The sequence below is a fragment of the Zalophus californianus genome, chromosome 3 (genome assembly GCF_009762305.2).
Source record: "Zalophus californianus isolate mZalCal1 chromosome 3, mZalCal1.pri.v2, whole genome shotgun sequence".
In the NCBI taxonomy this organism is placed as follows: Eukaryota; Metazoa; Chordata; class Mammalia; order Carnivora; family Otariidae; genus Zalophus; species Zalophus californianus.
The window spans coordinates 132,714,411-132,737,526 of NC_045597.1; the positions used below are offsets into that span (position 1 = coordinate 132,714,411).

Sequence of the window (23,116 nt, forward strand, 5' to 3'; positions counted from 1 at the left end):
AAGAAAAGAAACCTATTTATATACTTTATGTAAATTAAAGCATTTAAAAACTCACACCCCAAACTACAGTGCATTTTTATGTGCGTGTTTGTAAACTCATACATACAGACTGAATCTATGTTGTAGGAGGGAAAAGGTGGGAATTCAACAGAGCTGCACAGCCACATGGCTTGTGGACAGACTGGCAGAGGACAAAACAAACCGGGGCCTAAAAGTTACTCCAACTACTATCTATCTGAATAGCGTAGCTCTCTATTTTTTAAGTCAACATAAATCTGACCAACTTAAATAATGTTCAACTCTGGGTGCTAAGAACATGAATGTTTTGGTTTCTTTTTTCCCTACATTGTAAGTTTATTTTTTTTAAAGATTTTATTTATTTATTTGAGAGAGCGAGAATGAGAGAGAGAAGAGCACATGAGCGGGGGGAGGGTCAGAGGGAGAAGCAGACTCCCTGCTGAGCAGGGAGCCCGATGCAGGACTCTATCCCGGGACTCCAGGATCACGACCTGAGCCGAAGGCAGTCGCTTAACCAACTGAGCCACCCAGGCGCCCTCCCACATTGTAAGTTTAAAAAAAGATGCTTAAAGGAAGGTACAATTGCAAAAAGAGGCAATCAAGATGCAATTTGATAAGCACAGTAATGTGTGAATGATACAGGTGCTGCTTAGGGACAGGCACGGTGCTGAGTACACTCGCTGCGTTATATTTTGTGTTCATCACAACATCATGAAGAGGTCATCATTTTATTCCCAATTTATAGTGAGAGAGTGGAGACGTGCGGGTACTTGCCCAAGACGGCAACGGGACTCAACCTAGCAGCCTCGTGCCACAGACTTGACCTCAGCCCTCTGCTTCTGTGCTAACAGGAGCTGGACAAGCAGAAATCGAAGGGCCGCAGTTCATATCTTGCTGTTCCCTTCTCAAGGCAGGATAGAGGCAGAGGTGGGGAAGGGCGGGGAAATTAAAGGAGCGATGAAAACTAGGTCAAAGAGAGGAAGAAATGAGGATAAACCTTTTTTAAATTTATGCCATCAAACCTAGGGTCTTAGTACCCTCCTTGCTTCTGCTGAACAGGTGTTAGTTGAAGAGGATGAGAAAGGGCCAAGGATTTAATTTCCAGCTTGGTGCATCTGAAACCTGGCTCTCCAACCTGGCCTTTGGTCTTGCCTCACCCCATGGGACTCCTCAGTGGAGCTGTGGCTTTTCCACAGAGGCTGGCTTCCTTGGAAGCCCTGTTCGATTATGAGAGAGAAATTGCTGTTCCCATTCCATCTTCCAGACGCCCTTCAAAGGCCATGAGAAAAATACTTAACCTCCGTGTCTGCATCCTTCTCACTTCTCTACATCACAGCAATGGAGGATAAGTATGGTTCTACCTCATATGGCTGCCACTACGTCCGGGGTAGCCAACATCCCGCTGCCTTCAAAATGCCTTAGATATATTGCTATTACCAACTCCTTTCTCAGAGGCTCTTACTAGGTCTCTCTTTCCTTTTTCTCAGTTTTCTTTTTTCCTGCTAGGGTCCTCCTATACCTCTCCTCCGGACCCACTCGCCTCTCAGCAGCCCCAACTTTTATATTAAAACATCATGGAAATTATCTTTTTTTGCTTATAAAGTCTCCCTGATGGTGACAAGATACACATTTATCTCTATCTGAAATGATGTCTTTGCAGACAAATAAAAGCACAGACTCTAAACTATAGAGAACAAACTGGTGGTTTCCTGAAGGGAGGTGAGTGGGGGGGGCACGGGTGAGATACATAAAGGGGATTAAGAGGACACTGGTCGTGATGCATGCTGAGTGATATGTAGAATCACCAACTCATAATATTGTACACTCGATACTAGTATAACACTGTATGTTAATTATCCTTGAAGTTTCTGAAAAAAAAATCTCTTTCAACTCAGCTTTAAAAATGTTTAAAACCCTAAGTTTTATTTTTTAAAGATTTTATTTATTTATTTGAGAGAGAGAGAGAATGAGAGAGAGAACACGAGAGGTCAGAGGGAGAAGCAGACTCCCCGCCGAGCAGGGAGCCTGATGTGGGGCTCGATCCCGGGACTCCAGGATCATGACCTGAGCCGAAGGCAGTCGCCCAACCAACTGAGCCACCCAGGTGTCCCAAAACCCTAAGTTTTTTTATTAGAATCCAAGTCACATGGGGAATCTACTCAAAATCCGAATCTCCATGAGGAAAAGAAAGATTTCCTTTCGCCCTTCTTGCGTCCTGGTTTATTGTTACCACCATGCCAGAGGCCACCAACACTGTGCCACCTCTCCCTTTCAGTTGTCACACATCCTCTTACCTCAGCTCCCTTAGAGCCACCTTCTGCCTCCTGAGGGCATGCCCGGCCCCGCGCACCCACTTAAGACTGCTTCTGCCAAGTCATCCTTGCCTGGCCCTAACCAAGAACCATTCCTTTACTTTGTATTCCCTTGGCTTGTATACACTGGGCCTGCACCCCCAAGTCGCTAACTCACATCTTACACTGTGTGTTCTAGATCGTCTATTATATACAAACTCAGAAGGAGAATGTTATATTCATGAAGACACATAACAGAAGTGGGCTGAACTGAATTAAAGGGGAATTTTGTTGTAAGTGTGCAAGGTGGAAATGTGAGGAGGGTTGTTCAGTTTCCTTTTTCCCTCCATTCTCCCAGGACCATTCTCCTGTAGAAATGGGGTATAAGAATTCACTTAAGCGTCCTATAACGTACCCTCTCACTCCTTCTCCCTCTCCAATTTGGGTTTATAAATTCCTTCAGAGAACATTCACTGAACTGCATTCAAGGCAGTTTGCTAGATACTAAGAAATGTCAAGTTTCAAGTGAGGTTATGAAGTAATAAAGCCAATTCCACAAACCACAGGTTAATTAGTCTTACTATTCATAATCCTACCATGCTCAAGTCACTTTTCCTACCTTCCAAGGACAAACAATTCAGTTGGCATAAATAATCTATAATATATTTTGAAAAACAATAGCCATGCTACTAAGAATTACCAAGAGCCAAATGTTTGGTTCCAACAGTAAGTACTCAAGGAATTATTTTAGAGAGGCATTTGCAATAAATGTCAAGGGCGTTAAAAATGTTCACCTTCTCCGCAGTGTTCTTCATCTGAACCACAGAACACAGAAAATAATCTGAGTGATTATTTTCACAGTACCCCCAAGGGTGGTAGAGACTGTGCCTCTTTAGATGCAGGCGGAGAGAGGGTGACTCATAGGGCCTACAACGGCTGCCTCAGGACAGAAGGGCTTGGCTCTCTCCCGGAGCCCGTGGTGAAAAACATAATTTTCCTTCTATAAATCCATCTTGCGAAATAGCTGAAAAACAAACCAATTTATGTTCAAAATACATTAGGAGCAAAAGGAAGGAGACAATTCAAATGGCTAACCTTAAGGGGATGAGTAAATGAATCAAATGCACTGTATGCAATCCCACACAGTGGACCGTGTTAAATGGTGTTTCTGGAGACGAACATGAGAAACCGCTCTTGTATAATGTTAAGTGAAAAAACAGGATACAAATTTCAATAATTTGCTAGGTAACTAGAAAAATAAAATCATATATACACGCATACCTAGGACTGAAATACATCAGAATGCTAATGGGTTAGCTCTGGGTGGAAGGATCATAATTTTGAAGTTAGATTTTTTTTTTTTTGTGGCCCTTTATAGTCCCAGGACAATGTCTCCAAGCGGCTAGCATGCTTGTTAAAATTCTGATTCCTGAGCACCTCCCCAAATGGGATGAATCAGAACCTCTGAATGATTTTAGGAAGGTGTCTAGGTGATTGCTAAGCATGCTAAAATTTGAGAGTTCTTGCTCCAGAAAGAACATGATATTTCTTTGATCAGTTTTATTTAAGCAATTTAGATGAAAATGAAGTTCTTCCAAGCTCCTTGAGTAGTACAGACCAGAAGACCAGGACGACAGGACTGAAAACACTGAAGAGTGTGATTTACCATGGTGCCTGGGCCCCAACCAGGCTCCAGATCTGCTGTTCCTGCTAACTCTGACCACGCTCTCATATATGTGCTATCGTAAAGACACAGGAGGACAGTTTTTTAGGTCCTCCAGAGGATTTTGCTTCTCTACTGTCTGTTTTATACAAAAAGAACAAGATAATAGAAAGCAATAATTCATTAAATGAGATATGGATTTCCCCTTTGCACAGTGGAATTTATCTCTGCCTCTTTTCATGAGCAAACAGAGATCATTTTAATGATTTCCCTGAAATGTAATTAAAATCTCTTAACCATTACCATCTCCACCAAGAGATACTGGTGATTCTAGTCTCAGATTGATGCTGGTGGCTCAGCTTGTGTCAAAATAAGGAAACAGCTGCTTACTAGGATACAATGGGTTCCTAAAACCTGGCCTAAAATTTCATAATTTCCAAGTTGATCGGACTTTGGGGTTCTGCTCTGTCAAATAGTCTGAATGCATTTCCAGGGTATGGACATGGGTTTTACTGGGCTTCACACTCCTTCTCTAGAACTCACAGACGCTGGGACGCCTGGGTGGCTCAGTCAGTTAAACGTCTGCCTTCGGCTCAGATCATGATCCCAGGGTCCTGGGCTCGAGCCCTGCATCGGGCTCCCTGCTGAGTGGGGAGCCTGCTGCTCCCCCTGCTTGTGCTCTCCCTCTTTCTCTGTCTGACAAACAAATAAAATCTTAAAAAAAGAAAAAAAAAAAGAACTCACAGATGCTTTTCAAGTGATCTCTTTTCTCCCCTTTCTTTGTGAATGTCAGGTAACCAATAACATCAGCCTATATGCCTTTTGGGCCAAAACAGTCTGGGAAAATTATGTGAGCTAAACCAATCCTAAATGAGGATAAGCAGGACATTCACCAAATCACATTCCTGTCCTGGGCATCTTCCCCACTGCAGCCTGGAAATGAGATCTTCAGAAGGCACTAACCTGACCGTTCATGCAGGCTTTCTTGGTGTGTGTCAGTGCCTGGCTGTGTGCCTTTAGTTTTGCACAACAACTGGCTCATCTTCTGTCATTTTCCATCCTTTTCAGAGCATCCTGGAACTGGAGAAGGAAAGAATTAAACTTTTATACAATAATTTGAACCAGTACACCCAACATATTTCTGTTTTTGGCCAAACCCTGACCACAGTGAGTAGTAAAGATTTCTCTATTTCTGACGTGCATGGTTAAGAACTGGCAGGAAACATTCTTCAGCAACCCTGTTCTGCTTTCTTGGCATTGCAGTGTCACACGCAGATTCACTGTGCCATCAGCAAGATAGATGTGGAAAAAGATACCCAGGCTCTCATGGAAGAAACTGCAGTTTCATCCACAGAAAATAAATCCGAGTTCCTATTAACCGATTACTTTGTAAGTATAGAATAGAAGGAAGTCCCATTGATGGGGAGAACCCCATTCATAGGCTGAGGGACGCATTTGGAAAAACATTGAGAGCAATCGTAAAGGAAATATCTTGTTTTGTAAATGAAAATATTGATTTTTTTCATAGTCTGTATAAATAAAAGAAAAGGATGTGGTTTACAAACTGGGCAATAGAAATATGTCTTTGGTGTCCTCTGGAAGGGAAGAAAGTCAAACGGGATTCTAGACTGAATCTTTATGCTCAGTCTTCTAGAGTAATCCCAGGCGGACGTGTTTCAGGACCTGTAAATAATCACTGTATATCACATCGGTTGTCTATTGCTGCATAACATTTACCCCCAAACTTCGCGGGTTAAAACAAGCATTTATTATCCCACAGTTTCTGTGGGCCAGGAATCCAGGTGTGGCTTCCCTGGGTGCCTCTGAGTCCCTCACAAGGCTGCCATCAGTGTGTCAGCCAGGAGTGCAGACATGCCAAGGCTCTCCTGGGGGATGACCTGCTTCTGAACTTACCCACGTGGCAGATGGCAGGCCTCTGGTCCCCCCCACCCCCAGTCTGGTGGCTGCAGATACCAGCTTCTTGCCATGTGGGCTCTCTCCACCTGTGGGGAGTTCACAATAGGCCAGCCTGCTTCCCCGAGAAGCTAGTGATCCAAAAGAGACAGAGCTAGTGTCCAAGACGGAACTGTAGTCTTTATAAGCTAATCTCAGAAGTGACATCTCTTTGTATTCTATTTGTCAGAACCAAGTTGATAAGTGCAGCCCAATAGTTCAAGCGCAAGTCAGTAAGTGTACGTGGAAGGGATCGAAGAAAGGCAGGACTTCTCGAAGGTGGGAATCATGGTCAACATTCTTCATGGTCCTTGCCTTTGAAAACCTCACACCATACTACAGAAGCTTATTCTGAGGGCATTTGGGTGATTCTACTATTACATGAAACTTGCTAAAAACCGATCAGTGTGACTGGTCACAGCCTAGGCATCTCAGTTCTTTGTTATCTGGGGGGAGATTCTTTGTCTTCTTGGGTCACATCTCGAGGATTTTGTCCTGTGCTCCCCTCTTGTTAGTCTTAATTGTAGTGTTCTAGGAACTGATCATTAATTACCGCAATCTGAAGGAAGAATTCCTCTGCTGTATTTCGTCCAGACTTTCAAGGTCCAGATTGAGAAGGTTCGTTTCCCCCTGTATGGAGAACTAGCCTACTGGTCATGGCCTCTTATAGGCTTCAAAGTGTAGCTGAAGTCAACATCCCAGGAGTCCTGCTCAGGGAACGAGAGATGAAGGAGGAGGAAAGGCAATTAGATTAGACACAACAGTGGCTCCTGAGCAGCCTTCCCCTCCCCCACCCTCCAAACAGCAGTAAATGGCCACCTCTTTCTTGAATTAAATCTTTTTTTCCTACCCTGGCAAAAGTGAAGCGAATTAGCAATAGCAATGTCTGTTCGAAGCAGAAGCAAATGTAGCGGTGAAAGTGGAAAGTAAGATTTGATTATAAGCGGAAAGCTCTCATCTTTTTTTTTTTTCCCTCTTCCAAATGGCGTAGGCAACCCCTGAGATGGGAAAATGTACAATAAAATATATTTGTTACTTTCTTATAAAAAGTGCCTATTGACTAGCCTGTCAGTAAAATAGGGGTCATTCTCCTTGAAAATGTGATTAGCCTTCTAGTGAGATGTATAGGGAGGCAGCGTGACTGTTCATCTGTAATTGACATGCCCATGGGAAGTTTTGGTTTCTACGGAACAGTCAGGGCACCAGAGCTAATGACTACATGTCTGTTGTCTAAGAGAATGGACTGTATCTCCACGTGGGTAAATGGGATTTCCTTAATATCCTCAAAGCAAAACACGCCCAGAATCTGCCCTTATAGACATTGGCAATAAGCATAGACTGGAAATGTACAGGGACTAGGGTTAAGAAAGGAGAACAATCCAAGCGCAGATATTGAGGGGCTGGTGATCAGTGTGAAAATATTTGTAAGGTTACCGTAAAGGCCATGCTCAGAAGGTTGCATCTGCAATTTCATCTGCCACCTCCAATATTGATCTTTCTGAAATCTTTAGAGGAGAAGGGCAAATTTAAGAAAGTTGAAGGACAGCAGTACTTTCTATCCTTGAGTTGTGCCAGCAGGGATCCACTTCTGGAAATACATTTGTAAACAATAGGCATCCCCAAACAACCCAAATGAAGTCTTGGCCTGGCACCCAGCCGAGCCAGAGCTGGAGTATGATGTGCATTTCTCCAGCGAGGAGGGCCGGAGGGGTGGAGTTAGGCAGCCTTGCCGTTCAGCGCGGGCTGGTTTGGGGGCTGCTGGGCTGCTGGGCTGGGGGGGGGGCGGGGCTGGGCACGTGCAGGAGCAGGTGGGCGTGGGGAGGAGCACTGGGATTCAGAGGTCCTGGGTTTCAAACTGTTCCTTTTGGGTCTTCATTTATTTTTCTGAGTGTCAGAGGGAAAATAAAACCAATCTCATAGAGGTGTTGTAAGAATCACATGTAACACAGATATCAACTTTTATAACATACAATTCACAATATGTAAGTAAAATATGCTTATCTATACTTTATTATTCCTATCAAGGCTATTCACTCTGCTCTAAATCCTCACGCTTCAGGACAATCTATCTAAAGCTAATCTCTCCACTGACTTTCAGGATTCTTGTTTTTCTCCTTCCATATCAGCAAAGTCCTGACTCCTCTACTTCTGTCTTCAGATGTTGGTGTCCCCTCTTTACCCACGGGTTCCTGTCCGTCTGCTACACTCCTCTTCAGCCGCCTCCCCACCCGACCCTGACATCTTCATTTTTTTCATTCGACCCTTGAAATAATGGATGTGAAAGCTCAGATATTGTTAACAGTTCTCACATTTTATATGGTAAAATCCCCTACTTCAACCCGAAAATCTGGCCTAAACTGCCAAGACAACTTTTCCTTCCACGGTGTTTGCTCAAGCAACTGGTGTGTGTGGTTTTCCTGATACATCTCCTGCTGCCTCCCTCTGTCCTTTCCTTGTGCCGTTTCTCCAGCCCTGAATACCCTTTGCCCTCCTTCCCCTTGGCCAAAAAATTCTGGTTAAGTCTTCTAGCCTCCTTGAAACTTTCATGTCCTGTCACTCGCCGAATCACGTGTTCCTGTCTGCACCACTCATGAATGAATGTGGCCTTGAATTGCTAGGTCTCTTAATGTTATGCTTCGGGGCTTGACGAAATTATAGACCCATCCTGGGAAGAGCTCATGTGTTCCCAGTAGCCAGCCAATACAGAACAGAGCACAATATACATTTGTTCTACTCCCGAGGCAGTCCTGGCTCCCGGCAAACACACCCTGCTACATTTGGAGCTTTAAAGGACTCTAACTTGAATCAAGGTTAATAGGGAGCCGTAAAGTATCCAACGAATAGATTCACTTATCAAGAAACTGTGAAATAACTATAGTACAGCTCTTTCTCCAACAATAATGTGTTCTATTAAAGAAAGTGCTCAGCTGTGTACGTACAAGTTGTGGACAAGATGTTTTCTTATTAAACAGGTCTGGAACAGATAGAACAATCTGTATAAAACCAAAGGTTAGCCTGACTTTATTTTTTTTTTTACTTTTTTCTTCTGTCACGTTAATATTAAATACAGTTGTCAGTGAAATTCTCAGTGCAACTAGGAGTAGCAAACCTTAAATTGTCAAGCATCATTTTTTGTCCCTAAAGGAAGAAGATCTTAACAATGCAATGAATAAAGAGCGACAAGAGTCTTCATTAAAATCAAAACTGTTGAGACTGCAAAAAGATATTGAAAAAGCCTCAAGAGACCAGGAAGGTGTGTAATTATATCTGTGAATGGCCCGATAAGGGAAAGTGTTCTTCCTACTCAGAGGTTTCATTCAGAGGTAGGGTGATTCCACTTCTGCTAATTGGGGCAAGGATCACCTCATTTAAAGAATCATGTGTCAAAGCTAATATGCGTGAATAAAGAAAAATGGGAAAGAAGAAAGGAGAGTGCAAACAGATTGAAAATGACGTTTTGGTCTATTTGAGAGAGCTAGACAAGCACTATATTTCTGTTTCCAGAAATAATAGCATTTTGCCGTGTTTCTGAAATTGGCTGGAATGAGGGAAAACTCGTTTGGTTTAAAACATGGTGAACTTCCTTGTGCACACAGCTTTTGGTTTCCTTGTTTATTTCTTTTTGAACTATCCTTCTAGATGAGTTAGGGATGTCGGAGTGTGAGCAGCTCTAAAGCGATACGGATAATAAAAACAGCTTGTGATTCTGATCTGTGGAGCTTATTTGATGTGGACCAGAACAACATATTGAAATGTAATCCCTGCTAGGAAATCCGAGAGAGTCAAATGTTTAGAAACTTAACTACCGTAGGGAGGGAGAGCCTAACACTGGGATGGTTTTGGGAACCGACCACATACTGGGTCCTCAAGGAGGATTCGAAAGCTCATCTTGCAAAATAACAATCAAGATTTTTTTATTAAACACCAGAATTTCTCAACTTTCATTAAATGAAGGTACAGGCCACCCATTCAGTAAAAGTTAGTAGCAACTACAAAGAGAAACAGCCTCGGCCCCTGGGAAATCCTCCTGGTGTGACTTCTGGGCTCAGGCTCCCCCTGCACGCGCCCCATCTCAGTCCCTCCAGAACAGGATGCGCAGCGATGACTGAAAGGGTGATTTCATTGTCAGGCCTGGAACACATGCTGAAGTCCAACTCCAGGGACCCTGCCTTCTCCGACGCAGAGAGTCAAAAAATCACAGCAGCCTTGATGGACGAGGTAAATATTTGCAGCATCCACTTTCCTGGATTTAATGATGAAAGAGCTATTTTTAGAATGCTTGTTTTCTGGGCCGTTTGACCTCTGCTTGCCTTTCTTTTCTCATGACATAGAACAATCTAGTCACAGAGCCTGCTTGACGAGCAGTCTGAGGGATCTGGAAAAATTCAGCTACTTAGACATGTTTGCTTTAGTGTTCTTCCAGGAAACCACTTGTGCCTAAAATAGAATTCCCCAAAATAGAATAATTCCATCAGGGTCTGGAAACCATGTGTACTTTAACCCGGTTAAGAAAAGTGATTAAAAACACAGGGTCTGATTCAGAAAGGCCTGAATTTGGATCTCGTTCTGCCCTTTCCAGGGACTTGGGACAACTTTACTTTTCTCGGTACCTACCTCAAAGGGTTTTTGTGAGGATAAAGTATTAGCTAGAAAGTGCCAGCCCTGTGCACAGAGGAGAGCTGAAATCCTGGTAACTATGAAGAGTCCATTTTCCATTTATCCGTCAGCAAACGTCAGGGGCTTCTGAAAATAACAGGAAAAAGGAAAACTGTGACCCCACAGAAGGAAGAGGGTAGTCTCGGGTGTGTGGCAAAAACTTCTGAGAACAAGGGAAAAGCGTTTAGAGGCTGAGGTGGTCTTTGAGGGGAGGGGAGGCGCTGTCAGGAGAGGGCAGGGACATCTCTGGGCCTTTTTGCTGAGATCCTGGCCCACAGCAGCACCCCCCTCCCGCCCGGGCTTTTGTGGGGAGCGATGGACAATGTGGCCACTTCAGAGGCACCCACAGTGAAAAGGGAGGCCAGCAGAGGCCTGTGAATTTTACGTAGGAATAAAAACAATCAGATACTAGGAACTACATGTGCTAGATACAGGTTTTCTGCTGTGATGAGAAAGAGAGAGAGAGAGAGGAAGTTGACTGGGATTCATGTGAGAAGAACTCAGGAAGAGATACACAATCTTCAGCAATGTTTTGAAGGGTACGGGCAGCTGGGCCAGCTCTCTCAGTACCTTGTACGTAGCCTAACTCTCTTGTGAACGCAGGTACCTACTACCTCTGTCCAAATAGGCAATGTCAATAGTTCTCTGGGGAAAGGAGACTGATATAGCCAAGTACAGTTTAATCTATTTTTCAGCTGAGGCTTCCTTTAGACGCGGGGGGGGGGGGGGGAGCTGTTATAAAAACAAGCCTAACATTCTTAGTGAAAAGAAAGGCCTGAATTCTGTTCACCTGGGGGCAGAGGTCTAACACACTTGCAGGGACGCTTGACTGTGGTTCCTATGAAATTAGAAAGCAGTCTGTAGGACATCTTCCGTGACAGTGCAAAATGTTTGGTCTATTAAATCTATGCAAATAATATTTACCAAAATAGAGTCATGTGGAGAATTTTGTGATAGTGTTAAGTTGTAAGTTTATTTCTTCGGCTGTTCTTGCACGGAATTTTTCATTGTCATTACCAGCGTAGAACATGTACTGGGATCATCTGGGTACACGCTGGCCTGATTCACCCAGCGGAGGGTACAAGGTCGGAGAGGGTCTGCCCCCTGAATTCACGGTGTTTATGATGGAGCCAATATGAACCTTCAAGTAGTGGATGCCAAATACCCATGTAACTTGGTTATACCCCTGCATCTGGTGGAGGGAAACTGGTGATATTGGTAGACTTTGTGTTCCCCAGGGAAGGTTTCTGGCAGGAAGAAACTCTGTTTCATTTAAATTCTTCCCCATTCATTGTCTCTTGTTCCTTTAAGTGCCATATTTGAAGCAAGAATGTTGGTAAGGCATGTTCTATGAGAAATTTTTGCAGAAACTGAATATATTTAGACGCTGTCTTCAGATATGAGAAGGAGCACCACACAGAGGAAGAAGGAGGCTTGCCCTCTGACGTTCTCAGATGCAGACTAGGTCTAATGGTAGAAGGTATGCAGTGGGTTTTGATTTCACCTTAGGTAAGCTTGCCCCACAATGCAGTGGATCATTCCCCATTGATCAGAGGTGTTCAGTCCATGGTCGTGGCCCCCTGGCAGGGATGTAGGGTTAGGAATCCCCATGCTGGAGGTGTGGAAAAGGGAGAAATAATGGTGAGGAAGAGATGGGATAAGCGGGCCCCTTCCATCGCTTAGATTCCAGTCACCCTGACTGAACACAGCTTGTCAAAGAAGCTCTTAGGAAGTTTCTAGTTCAAGGTCAAATGGGGAACAGGAGGTCAAATGGAGAACTAGGAATGTATCTTTAGCTTCACTTATTTTTATACCCAAATACTCCTGAATATTGTTTCCAGTTTCCAGAAGTGTTACTGCAAACTTTTTGGGTAATATAAGACCTCACCTCTTTAAGAAAAACAATAACACCGGCAGCAGCAACAACAAAACCCACTTCACACCATTTTAGTTTGATTCTATTTGATACGAGTTCAGTTGTGTTCACAATGCTGAGCCGTTCAACTGCCTTTCTTCAAAGCCCTCTGAAAGTCTACCTTCTGTAATCAACACTTTATTATCCCCTTTCTCAATCCTCAACAGAAAACTGAGTAAAGCTATCTGTTGCCACAAAATATTGATCTATCTAGGTTTCCAGTTTATCCTGTTTACGAGTCCAGAATAAGGTGCACTCAACAACCAGGGTTTTCCTTTAAAGTGCTTAAAGGGTCCACTTTTTGCTCTCCTTTAACATTTTCTGTGCCTGTCCGCATGAGTTAAATGTGTGCCTTTCTAGACCTCTTTGTCATCTTGGAAGTTATCCTGATATCCCTTTACCCACCCAGCTGTGCCTCATTTTCTAGAACTTTACTCACATGGCCAAATGATGTATCCACAGACCAATCTGAAACTAAACCTTTTGCAAGCAAACTCCTACAAACTGTCATCGGTGTTAGCAGAACTTGAGCAAAGACCTCAACCCAGCCATCCCTGTAGTAACTCCATCTTCAAGTGGAAAGAAAAGGTAAAAATTTAAGAGATGAGTTGTAATTTCTTGACGGGGCTTGCTGTATGGAGTGGCTTCAAGTAGTGCCAGGGCAAAAAGGCTATTATGAATTATATATGCCATATATCTCAAATCCCAATGTGGAATTTTAAGATAAATTTATTTTTATTCCTTTTGAGTGCAGTGACAAGAGCTAATCGCAAATGAATACATGCTTTCTAGACTAAATACGAGGAGCTAATAACACTTTGGGTTCCTTCTTCTTCCACCTCGTATCTTGACTTCATTCTTTGAACATGCTTTTAGAGTAAAATTTCATACAGACCTAAATCATAAGATTTTGTGATATGCACTAGTCCCATCCATTTAACAAAGTACAGAATGTGGGTAAAGCGTGAGAACAGTTTGAAAAATTCACACCCATGCATTTTCCCGACGAAACACTAGTTGAATTGATAATGAGCATGTGAATATACAGGAGTCCCTCCTCCTTGAAGCTGTTTTCCATTTCCTGTCAGAAGGGGGAGCTGTAACCATCTTGTGATAAAGGGATTACTTTCTTTTCATGAGACTCAGGACCCTAAACCGATCTCAATCACTTAGAGTCAAGACAATTTCACTTGCGTTAAAGCCAATTAAAGTTGCATTTGAGGAAGCTCAGCTCTGAATGTTATTATTTGACCTGGAGCTGCAGGTCAGAATTGCAAACACAGGCTATACAGTGAGGTAATTTTCTAATTCTGAAAAATATTATGGCTTCAGAAACAATTAAGATTTATAGTAGAGTTTAGAAAAGTATTGAATAACTTATTTATATGCTCCCCCCAAAATTAAAAAAAAAAAAATTCCTGAGGGAAACAGGAATGTGGAAGAGTTACTTTTCAAAATTACCTTTGATGACAGTGTTGTTGAAATGACTTTTTCTTCTTCTTCTTCTTTTTTTTTTTTTTTTTGTACTATTTAAACAGCAACAGACACATAGTTACGTAAAAATATCTCGGCCTTTTCTGATGAAGAGATTAGAGAGTGTTGTGAGCAGGACATCTTCTGGTGGGCAGAGAATCCCAAGTTCCTCATCTACAGGTAATCCATGCCCACAATAATTTGGGGCCGGATTCTGTTGGTAAAGCACATTGTGACATTTACATTTTATTTTCAGAGTCACATGGGCATATATCAGCTCAAAGAAATTTGCATTTCGGTTAGGACTGATTAATTTGTTAGCATTTATGCGCTTTCTGTACAGATGTAATCCAAAATGTGGGAAGGAATCAAAAAACGGAGGGTTGGGAGGGGAAAATGTAAGCTATGAGAAGATCCCTTAGATGACTAGCATCCATGTTATTCAGACAGTCTGCAATTTGCTGTCCATACATTCACCCCTGAACCATTGTGAGAAGCTCTGTTTCCACACCGTTCTCCAAACTTCCATGGAAATCCTGTCCTTTCTGTGAGAAACATGGTGATCCCAAGACCTACCTATTCCGTTTATTCAGCTGCCTGACTTTAGCTATTTGCCAACGCACACCCCCCACTTTTCACCTTTCAACATTCACACACACACTCACACACACACATTCACACACGTCATTGTCCCTTGTTTAACTATAGTTTCCATAACCTTCATTCTTGAGTTTCTTGATGAGAAGTTGGCAGGAAGAGTTTCAGGAAAACCCAGGACGTAATGGTCCACATGGTGTAATAAAGACTCACCGTCACAATGTTTAAAGAGTTCCATCAGATCCTCGGGATGATGGAAGCAAGCACGTGCTCCAAGGCCCCTATCTCTGCCTGAATGGCAAAACTGGTGTGTGTTTTCCAAAACATGCATCAACTACCATACGTATTAGCTAACTGATGTTGATAAGAAGTTCATGTGGGAAACAATTTTAAATTATCATTTTTATTATTTTCTTCTCCAGACTTATTATGTTCCACATTATGATACAGTTTTTGATTATATCATATACCTAGTCCATACACATAGTAGGGTATCATAAATGGTTACTATACCAAGGAATGAATTTTGTATGAAATTACAACTTTCCTTTTGAGAAGATGTCAGTATATTTAGGCTCTGTACCACACCATGAAATAACTCAAGAGCTTCCCATCATATTCATCTTGCCTACTGACATAGCATTAGTAATTATAACTGGATCCAAATTTCAGCCTCCGGTGTGGCCCAGCTCGGCAGTGGTCTTTGCAAGGCTTTATATTCTTTTCAAGCCAGACAAGATGATGAATTAAATTTGGAAAAAGGTAAGAATCATTTTCAAATAGTTTGATTGCCTTACCATGTTGAGATCTTTCACTTGAGTAACACTCCTGTCTTTGTTACAAAAGCCTTACAAGTTACTACAACATCAAATCATCTAAGGTTTATAATCACCCTTTTTGAGACATAAAGATAAGGCACGCCAAAAATAAAAGTCACATTGATAAAAATAACTAACATTTATTCAGTGTTTACTAAGTGCTAGACATTGCTGCAAGTACATTGTCCCATTTAAAGTTCATAAAAGCCCTTCGAGGTAGGTATTATTGTTTATTCCCATTTTATTGTTGAGAGACTGAGGCAAAGAAAGGTTAAGTACTTTGACTGAAGTTACAGGAAGTGATAGCACAGGCTTTGAACCCAGAAACCCAGAGTCATGCTTCTTATCACAGTGCTAACTGGGATAGAGTGTCAGTAATGGAAAGTTGTTAGAAAGGTAGCCCCACCTTTTTCTTTTTCAGAAAGCTAAACACACAGGAATGTGAAATGATTTCCTCTCATGGCTTAGGGTAAGCGTGAGTTCTAGAAGTCAGGGCAGAGAACTCCCAGCTTAATGTTTCTCCCATTTACCTCTCAGAAAAGTGGTTTATGGCCAGTCTAGGAAATGACCCCCTTCGCTGTGTCAAAGATTTTTTGAACATGGAAAGGTGTGCTGTCATGGGTTACCCTCATCATTAAATAAGAAAAAGTCACTAGCCTCAACTTTCTTTGTGTGTCCAATTAGCAACCATATTTGGATGTTAAAGCTAAGGCAGAGACCCGGAAATGAAAATGTGAGTGAATGAGAGTTGTGTTGTAGGAGAGAGCCTAGCCAACAGGAAGTCACGATGGATTTTGCGGCCATACAACAGGGACACCACATACTTGCTATTGGTTAACGGGTGCTTCCTTTTCAGTTCACCAGCCAGATTTCTTCCAGCAACTACTTTTCCTTCTAGCTCAGAAATAAATAAAGAAAAAAGGAAATAGAAAGTAGACCCTCTCCTCCATTCATCTTAAATCAATGTTGCCTTTATTTAAAGTAGGAAGTGTTCTGGAAGTCACTTTGTTCCTCATCATGTCACCCCTAGGTTTACCCTACAGCAGTAAGTGAGTAAATGAAATGCTGTATTCCCACTTCCCATATGAATAAAAAACACATTTCCCAGATGCCACCTAGACCCTAGGGCCTGGCTTTGAGTTACATAGGTATACAATAAATTCATTCTCTTCTTCGTCTTCCGCTCTGTTGGCAGCAAAGTCTACTTATACTTTATATTGTAAATGGGTTCTTTAAGTAAACGGAGCCATCAGAGGCTTGGGGAAGCTGGCAACAAGACTTTAAATTATTTGTTTGAATTCCTGTTAGTAGATTGTGTCGATACGCTGACCGGAGATCTGCTGACCTGAGAGAACTCATTGGAGGTAGAACTTAGACTGAGAACGATCTCCCGTAAGAATAAGAAGTGATTTATGAGAGAGGAGGGATGGAAGAGGGGTGGACAGTCCTTTGCCTAAGAAAGAAAATAATTGGGGAAGAGAATGAAAGAAAGACTGAAAAGTTACCTCAGAAGGATGCTCAAGATAAAGGAGCTCTTGGATCTTGAAGGAAGATGAAGTTTCTGCTTTGATGTGTAGTCAACAGCCAGAGGGGAAGGACTCTTTCTCACAAGAGAAAGATTTAGCCAGAGGATTTGGGGCACCAGGTTAAGCTTTAGGGTTATTAATATCAGAATAGTATTATTAAAAAGAGAGAATTACAGAAGGGCCATGTGTTTCTTAGGAAGTCCGTGTATTTGATTCATTGCTTTAAGAAGTATTGTCTTCAAATTGATAGTTTATTAAAGCGATCTACATTGCTGAATGGGGAGTTGTGTTTCTGTGCAAAGCTGTGAGTTGGAACTCTGGACTATAAAACTGGCTCATGTAATGGAGAGAAGCTGTCTTGAGCTAAAGAAAAGTCTTGTAGCTGAGACATACTCCTAACAGTCACCATACCAGACTCTCTCGGCCACCAACATGAGAAACCCTGAAAACACAGACACCGAGAAAAGTTTGATAGGCTGTATCCAAAGTAAGCCATCCAGCACAAGAAGTATATATGATCCCCCATGATACTGTTTTTAATGAAACTATCTTACGGCATAACTTGATTACCTATTACCTTATTCTTTTTAATATTCCCTGCATTATGCCTGCTTCATACAGAGGTGTTCGATAAGTTTTGCTTCATCGGAATCATGTGCAGAGAATGATGTTACCAAGTAACTCCTTGAAAGCAGAATCTCCTTAAAACTGTCCTACCAGCTGGGCTCGGGCATGTGCTTAAATAGCAGAGAGCCATTTGTCTAACTAAATATGCATTTTTCACAGGCGACATTGTGACTATATACAGGAAACAAGAAGAAGGTTGGTGGTTTGGTTCCCTGAATGGAAAAAAGGGCCATTTTCCTGCTGCTTATGTGGAGGAGCTCCCTTCAAATGCTGGGAACCCGGCTACCCAGGCATAAAACAAGATTCCGAACACACCGCCTTCCTTTGTCAGCTGTACAGGGCAGTGCAAATAAAGATAAATGCTGTAATCTTTACAAATAGAGAATGGAGACTCACCCGTGTGTCACTGCACTTTGCACTCTTGCTTGTTTGCTTGAAACAGAATCAGAAGATGGAGAGTGGAGGGAGGCAGGAAAGAGGCCCCACAGCAACCAGAGTTTTCAAATCTTAAAAAACCCTAAAGCTGCCCCAACACAGCCCCCGGGGTCACACAGGGAGAGAGACGGAGTTCAGACAGTTCAGCCACTTGCCTGAACTCACATAGTTTTCTGGTAGCACCACAGAGATTAGGACTTAGATGTCCTTTTCGTCTGGATTGTGTGGCAACAGGTCAGAGCAGACCTGTGAGGGGTCAAGCAGGGCCCGGGAGGCAAGGAAGAAGAGATTTAAGAATGAGATGAAGAGCTCAGCAGAGCCTGGCAGGTCAGACCCCAGGTTAGGAGAGGGTAGAATAGAGGATCAGGAGCTGAGGTCAAGAGTCCCGATTATCAGAAGAGGGGATGGTAGACAAGAGGTCTGGCTACTAGGCAGAGGAGCTCAGTGTAGAATGGAGCTCCATCCTCAGCAAGCAAGCTTTGAGGCCGTGGCTTCTTATATACCCCCCCTCTGCACACCCAGAACTGCTCTTAGAAGTGAAGTCAGGTGTGAGCCGGAGACGGCTTGGGATCTGAGAGCAAGAACGAAGTGGATAGGAAACGGTTAGGAAGGAGACAGTGCCTGAAATCTCTTGCCTCCTTGTCCATTTGGAAACTTCATATACCAATTTAGAGATAAGAAATTTGCACTTCCCAAGTAGGTCATGACGAAGGGAATACCCTAAGCAGCTTCTCGGTGAAAGGAACCTTAAATGCTAATGAGTCTCTCTGGAGCAAAAGTTCTAGAAACCAACATTTACTGTTAAAATGGAATATTTAGAGAGAAGCAGCTTTATGCTGTTTCCCCAAATGCCCTTTAATGGGAAAATATTGGGGCTGAGAGAGCTACCCTCTCTCAAAAATTTGAGAGAGCCTCAAATTTTTCCCAAGGGGAACATTTTAGAATGGAGAGAAGTGGTACAGCAGCGTCTTGCAGAAAATGACCTAAATCAGCCTGGAGATCACACTCTCCTGAATGGGGGGTTATAGTGTTGATAGAAACATCTAGGCATGTTTACTCTTGTACAAAAGAGTGTGGCATTAGAGTAATTAAAATCCGTTTCATTACTCTCATGCCACCTACCTCTTTTTTTTAATTTATTAAATTTTACACTCTCAAAAGGAATTTTTCAAACCAAGGTACATATATTTTTTATACTCTGCACCATTACACTCCTATAGAAGGAATAGAGATATTTTTAGATACAGATACCAGACCTGAAGGAGCTCCAGTAGAATTTGTTATGTGAGACATAACTTACAACCTAGAAGAACAGATCAGAAGTTTTAGTGTCATCCTTAATGGTGTACTAATGCAGGCTTTCTACGTGTAGAAAGTTGGCTGAATAATAGACCATTAGACCATGAACAGAAAATTGAAATTTATATTTCCTCTTCATCTTCCTTCTTTCCATTAAGCCTTGATGTATAAAAAATTGTGTAGCAATTGACTGTAGCCTACAACGTATCATTTGTGTAGAAAAAGTAATGATAATGGTGGCTGGGCCCTGAAGCTCATTGGAAGTAATTTTCAAAGAAAGATGCCCCTCTACCTTTGTAAATCTGTTTTACTTTGTGAAAACATAAATGATTTTACTGTCTTGTAACACTGCTGCAAATTCTTTTTGCATCTGTAACATAGAAATTTTAATGTTCAAGGAAATACTATCATCAAACTATATGTCCAAATATAGTTGGGTAGAGTAGACTTGTTGAATATCAGTAGGGCAAGAATTTTCTGATTGGACAGGTGGGAATGGTATCCCTTACATTTAGATAAAAATTAAGTGTATACTGTGAAGATTAATGATGTACACAAGTCTTCCATACAGAATAAAATATTTTCTAATATTAATAACTTTAAACTCTTAGTTAGGCTTTCATAATTACATTCCATTATGCAGTTTCATATGTCAGGAAGTTTTTAGCAACATCAACAGCCTGACACATAAGCAGTAGAGGTCTGAGCCAGATATTCACTGAAAACATCAGAAGGCGTTATTCTACTTTATCTTCTTTCTAATAGAATACAAGCTGAAATATCTATCATATTATCAACCAGAAAGATCTATTAATTTCATCTTTTTGAATTTTTAATTGCCCATAATAATTAACATTTATAATGACAAAAAGCACTTTAATCACTTAAAGTGCCTTCTGATCTATCAATCAAAAAGTAATATAATATCCAGTTTGGGGTAAAGTAAATTTTATTGCATAGTATTATAAGGCTTTAACTGATAGTAATTTGAGTATTGTGTAACTTTGTTCTTCCCTTCAAAAAATTCCCACCTCCCCCAAAGTCTTGATGGCCTTGGCGGGTAATCAGCCTAACTTAGAACAAGAAAAGTGCATTAGAATCAAATAACATGTCCAATTGTCCTTTGCAATGTTACACAGGAAGAGTGGATAACCCAGGAAAGATAGGCTTGGAGGGGTGACAGGGGGCAAGATCAGGTGGGTACTGGGACTTGGACCAGGGTGGGGGACACAGCAGAGAAGAGCAGGAACCTTTTGGAGAGGGCGGGCAGCTACAAGGATAGAGCTACACGGATAGTGTCAGAGATTCCCGTATGCTGGGATCCAGAATGGAGAGCCGGGCTCCCAGGCTGGCCAGTGGGCAGCACCACGGGTGAGAAATCAGCAAGCCAGAGAATCCAGACTGTGCTTATGCAGATGGGAGCTCAGTTTAGGGAAACTAAGGGGATGCGTGGGTGCCTGCAGCTGGGGAAATCTGCCCAAGGGGGAGAGCAAAGTAGCCACTCACCTGCGGGGTCATGGGAATGGGAGGAAAGAAGCTTTGGCCTGAGGTTGGAGTAAACAGACTTGCACAGAATTATACAGTGAAACACTCCTTCTCAGAGGAACTGTGGAATAAGGAGAAGCCGACCTGGGAGAGAAAGCAAACTAACCTGGCTAGACAAAGACCTCCACAGCTGGGGGCTAATGATGGAGATCTGGGGACACAAAGGGAGTCACACCAAGGGAGTGCCTAGAAAGGACTGGAGCCTGCCTAGCCAGGTATATGCCATGGCAAATGTGTTGCTGATCTCAGTTTCAGCTGGCTTCTAACGAGTTTTTCTGCTTACTCCAGAGATTCTCCAACGGTAGTGCTGAAAACAGCAGCACCGATGCAACCTTGGACTAAGATAGAAATGCAAATTTTGGGGGTGCCTGGGTGGCTCAGGTGGTTAAACGACTGCCTTTGGTTCGGGTCATGATCCCAGGTCCTGGGATAGAGCCCCGCATCAGGCTCAGCGGGGAGCCTGCTTTTTCCCTCTCCCTCTGCCTCTCCCCCTGCTCATGCTCTCTCTCTGTATCTCTGCGTCTCAAGTGAATGAATAAAATATTTTAAAAAATGCAAATTTTCAGCTCCCACTTTACCCTGGGTCAGAAACCCAACCATCTGTGGTTTAGCAGGCGCTCCAGGTGATTCTAATGCAAGTTTAAGTTTGAGAACCACTGCTTACTTGAATGAATCCTGATAACAGTGTCTAAACTACAGCAAACACTCCAGCGAAGGAGCACCATTGAAGGAGAAATATATCCAAGGAGTCAGCTCTAAAAAAGAAATATCCCCTCCTTTTGACCAATAAGTTTTAAAAGATGAGTGGTGTTGGGGACTTTGTTGAAGAAGTCTTTCTCCCTTGTGGGGGCTGCTCTACCTAGGGGCCCCTTTTCCTCTTCTTTCTCATGTTCACCCTTGGCCCAGGGAAGAAGGAACACTTTGGACGACATTACACTCTCTCAAAAGAGACTCTTCTTCCTCTTTCTCAGCCACTTACTTCATAATCTCATTGGCAAAGAAAGCATGGGATGGGCCATATCTTGATACTAGAGAATGAGAAGCAAACAGCTCTCCCCTCTCAGTCCATTCCTCTGTACTCCCTACTCCACCAACCAGGGTCTAGAAGCGGATAATCCTCCTTCTGACTTGCGATCGGAAGGTCAGTAGTAGCCTCACACGATGTCACCAATGCCTCTGTCATTCACCTCATTTCATCTCCTCACGCAGGGATTTTTTCACCTCACATCATCACAGGAAGGGTGAGTACAATACAGTAAGATACTTTCAGAAAGAAAGACCACAACTTGTATTCACATAACTTTTATTATGGTATGTTGTTTTAATTGTTCAATTTTATTATTATTTTGTTAATCTCTTACTGTGCCTAATTTATAAATTAATCTTTCTCATAGGTATGGTATATACTGGGTTCAGTACTAGCTACAGTTTCGGCATCTACTGGGGGTCTTGGAACATATCCCCGTGGATAAGGGGGCAACTACTACATTTTGTTGGTCATAATGAATAATGTTGTTGTTACAGACATTCATGAACAAATTTGGGGGGGATTCATTTCTTTTGGGTAGATACGTAGAGGGAGAATTGTTAACTGTGTATTTAGCTTTTTTTTTTCCTGTGTATTTAACTTTAAAAACAATCCTACAAATTGTTTTCCAAAGTAGCGATTTTATTTTGCATTTCCACCAGCAATGTATGAGAATTCCAGATGCTGCATACCCTGGTCTGTACTTGATATTATCAGTCTTTTAAATGTTGCCATTCTAGCAGGTGTATTTTAATTTCACTGTGGTTCTAATTAGTATTTTCCTAGTGACTAATGATGCTGATCATCTTTCCATGTGCTTGTTGACTATAAATTCGCCATTCTCATCCAATTCACTAGCAGATTTTCATGAATAAACATTTCCCAGGTTGTTGCTTGCCTTTGGGATGGTTGTTGCTTACCCTGAAATGGTCATTTTAACCATTTGCCAGTTTATATATAGTTTCTGTGGGGCAGAATAGCCCAGCCTTCTCACATCACCATTGTCAAGAGTAGGGTCTTTCAACTAGATCTGGAAGGGTAAATAGAAGTTACTGTACAGTGTGGCTGGAACATTATAGATCTGTCACTTAAATTCTAGGTCTTAAAGACAACAAGTCCTTTTCCTCGAAGAGTCTCAGTCTCACTTTTGTAAGGGAAACAGACCAGTTAAAAAACATAATATACTGTGATAAATTCTATAATAGGGCTACATCAAGAGGTATATGAGAACATTTAGGAGAGGCCTTAATCAGGTTGAGGAGGTTGGGGAAAG

The 23,116-nt window shown here is 42.2% G+C and overlaps 1 protein-coding gene across 2 annotated transcripts in view; it reads left to right on the forward strand.

Moving 5' to 3' along the window:
• Positions 1–17,922, forward strand: part of NOSTRIN (nitric oxide synthase trafficking) — a 56,158-nt gene extending 38,236 nt beyond the window's left edge. The window contains exons 9-16 of one of the 2 annotated variants that reach the window (XM_027590548.2): positions 5,041–5,139; positions 5,236–5,361; positions 9,070–9,178; positions 10,055–10,143; positions 12,959–13,084; positions 14,035–14,149; positions 15,239–15,328; positions 17,697–17,922. In XM_027590548.2, the coding sequence (XP_027446349.1) occupies positions 5,041–5,139; positions 5,236–5,361; positions 9,070–9,178; positions 10,055–10,143; positions 12,959–13,084; positions 14,035–14,149; positions 15,239–15,328; positions 17,697–17,833 (891 nt within the window). In that variant the 3' untranslated portion in view covers positions 17,834–17,922. Of the gene's footprint in view, positions 1–5,040; positions 5,140–5,226; positions 5,362–9,069; positions 9,179–10,054; positions 10,144–12,958; positions 13,085–14,034; positions 14,150–15,238; positions 15,329–17,696 lie in introns of both variants that reach the window. The other variant, XM_027590547.2, reaches the window with a different exon arrangement.
• Positions 17,923–23,116: the final 5,194 nt, after the last annotated feature.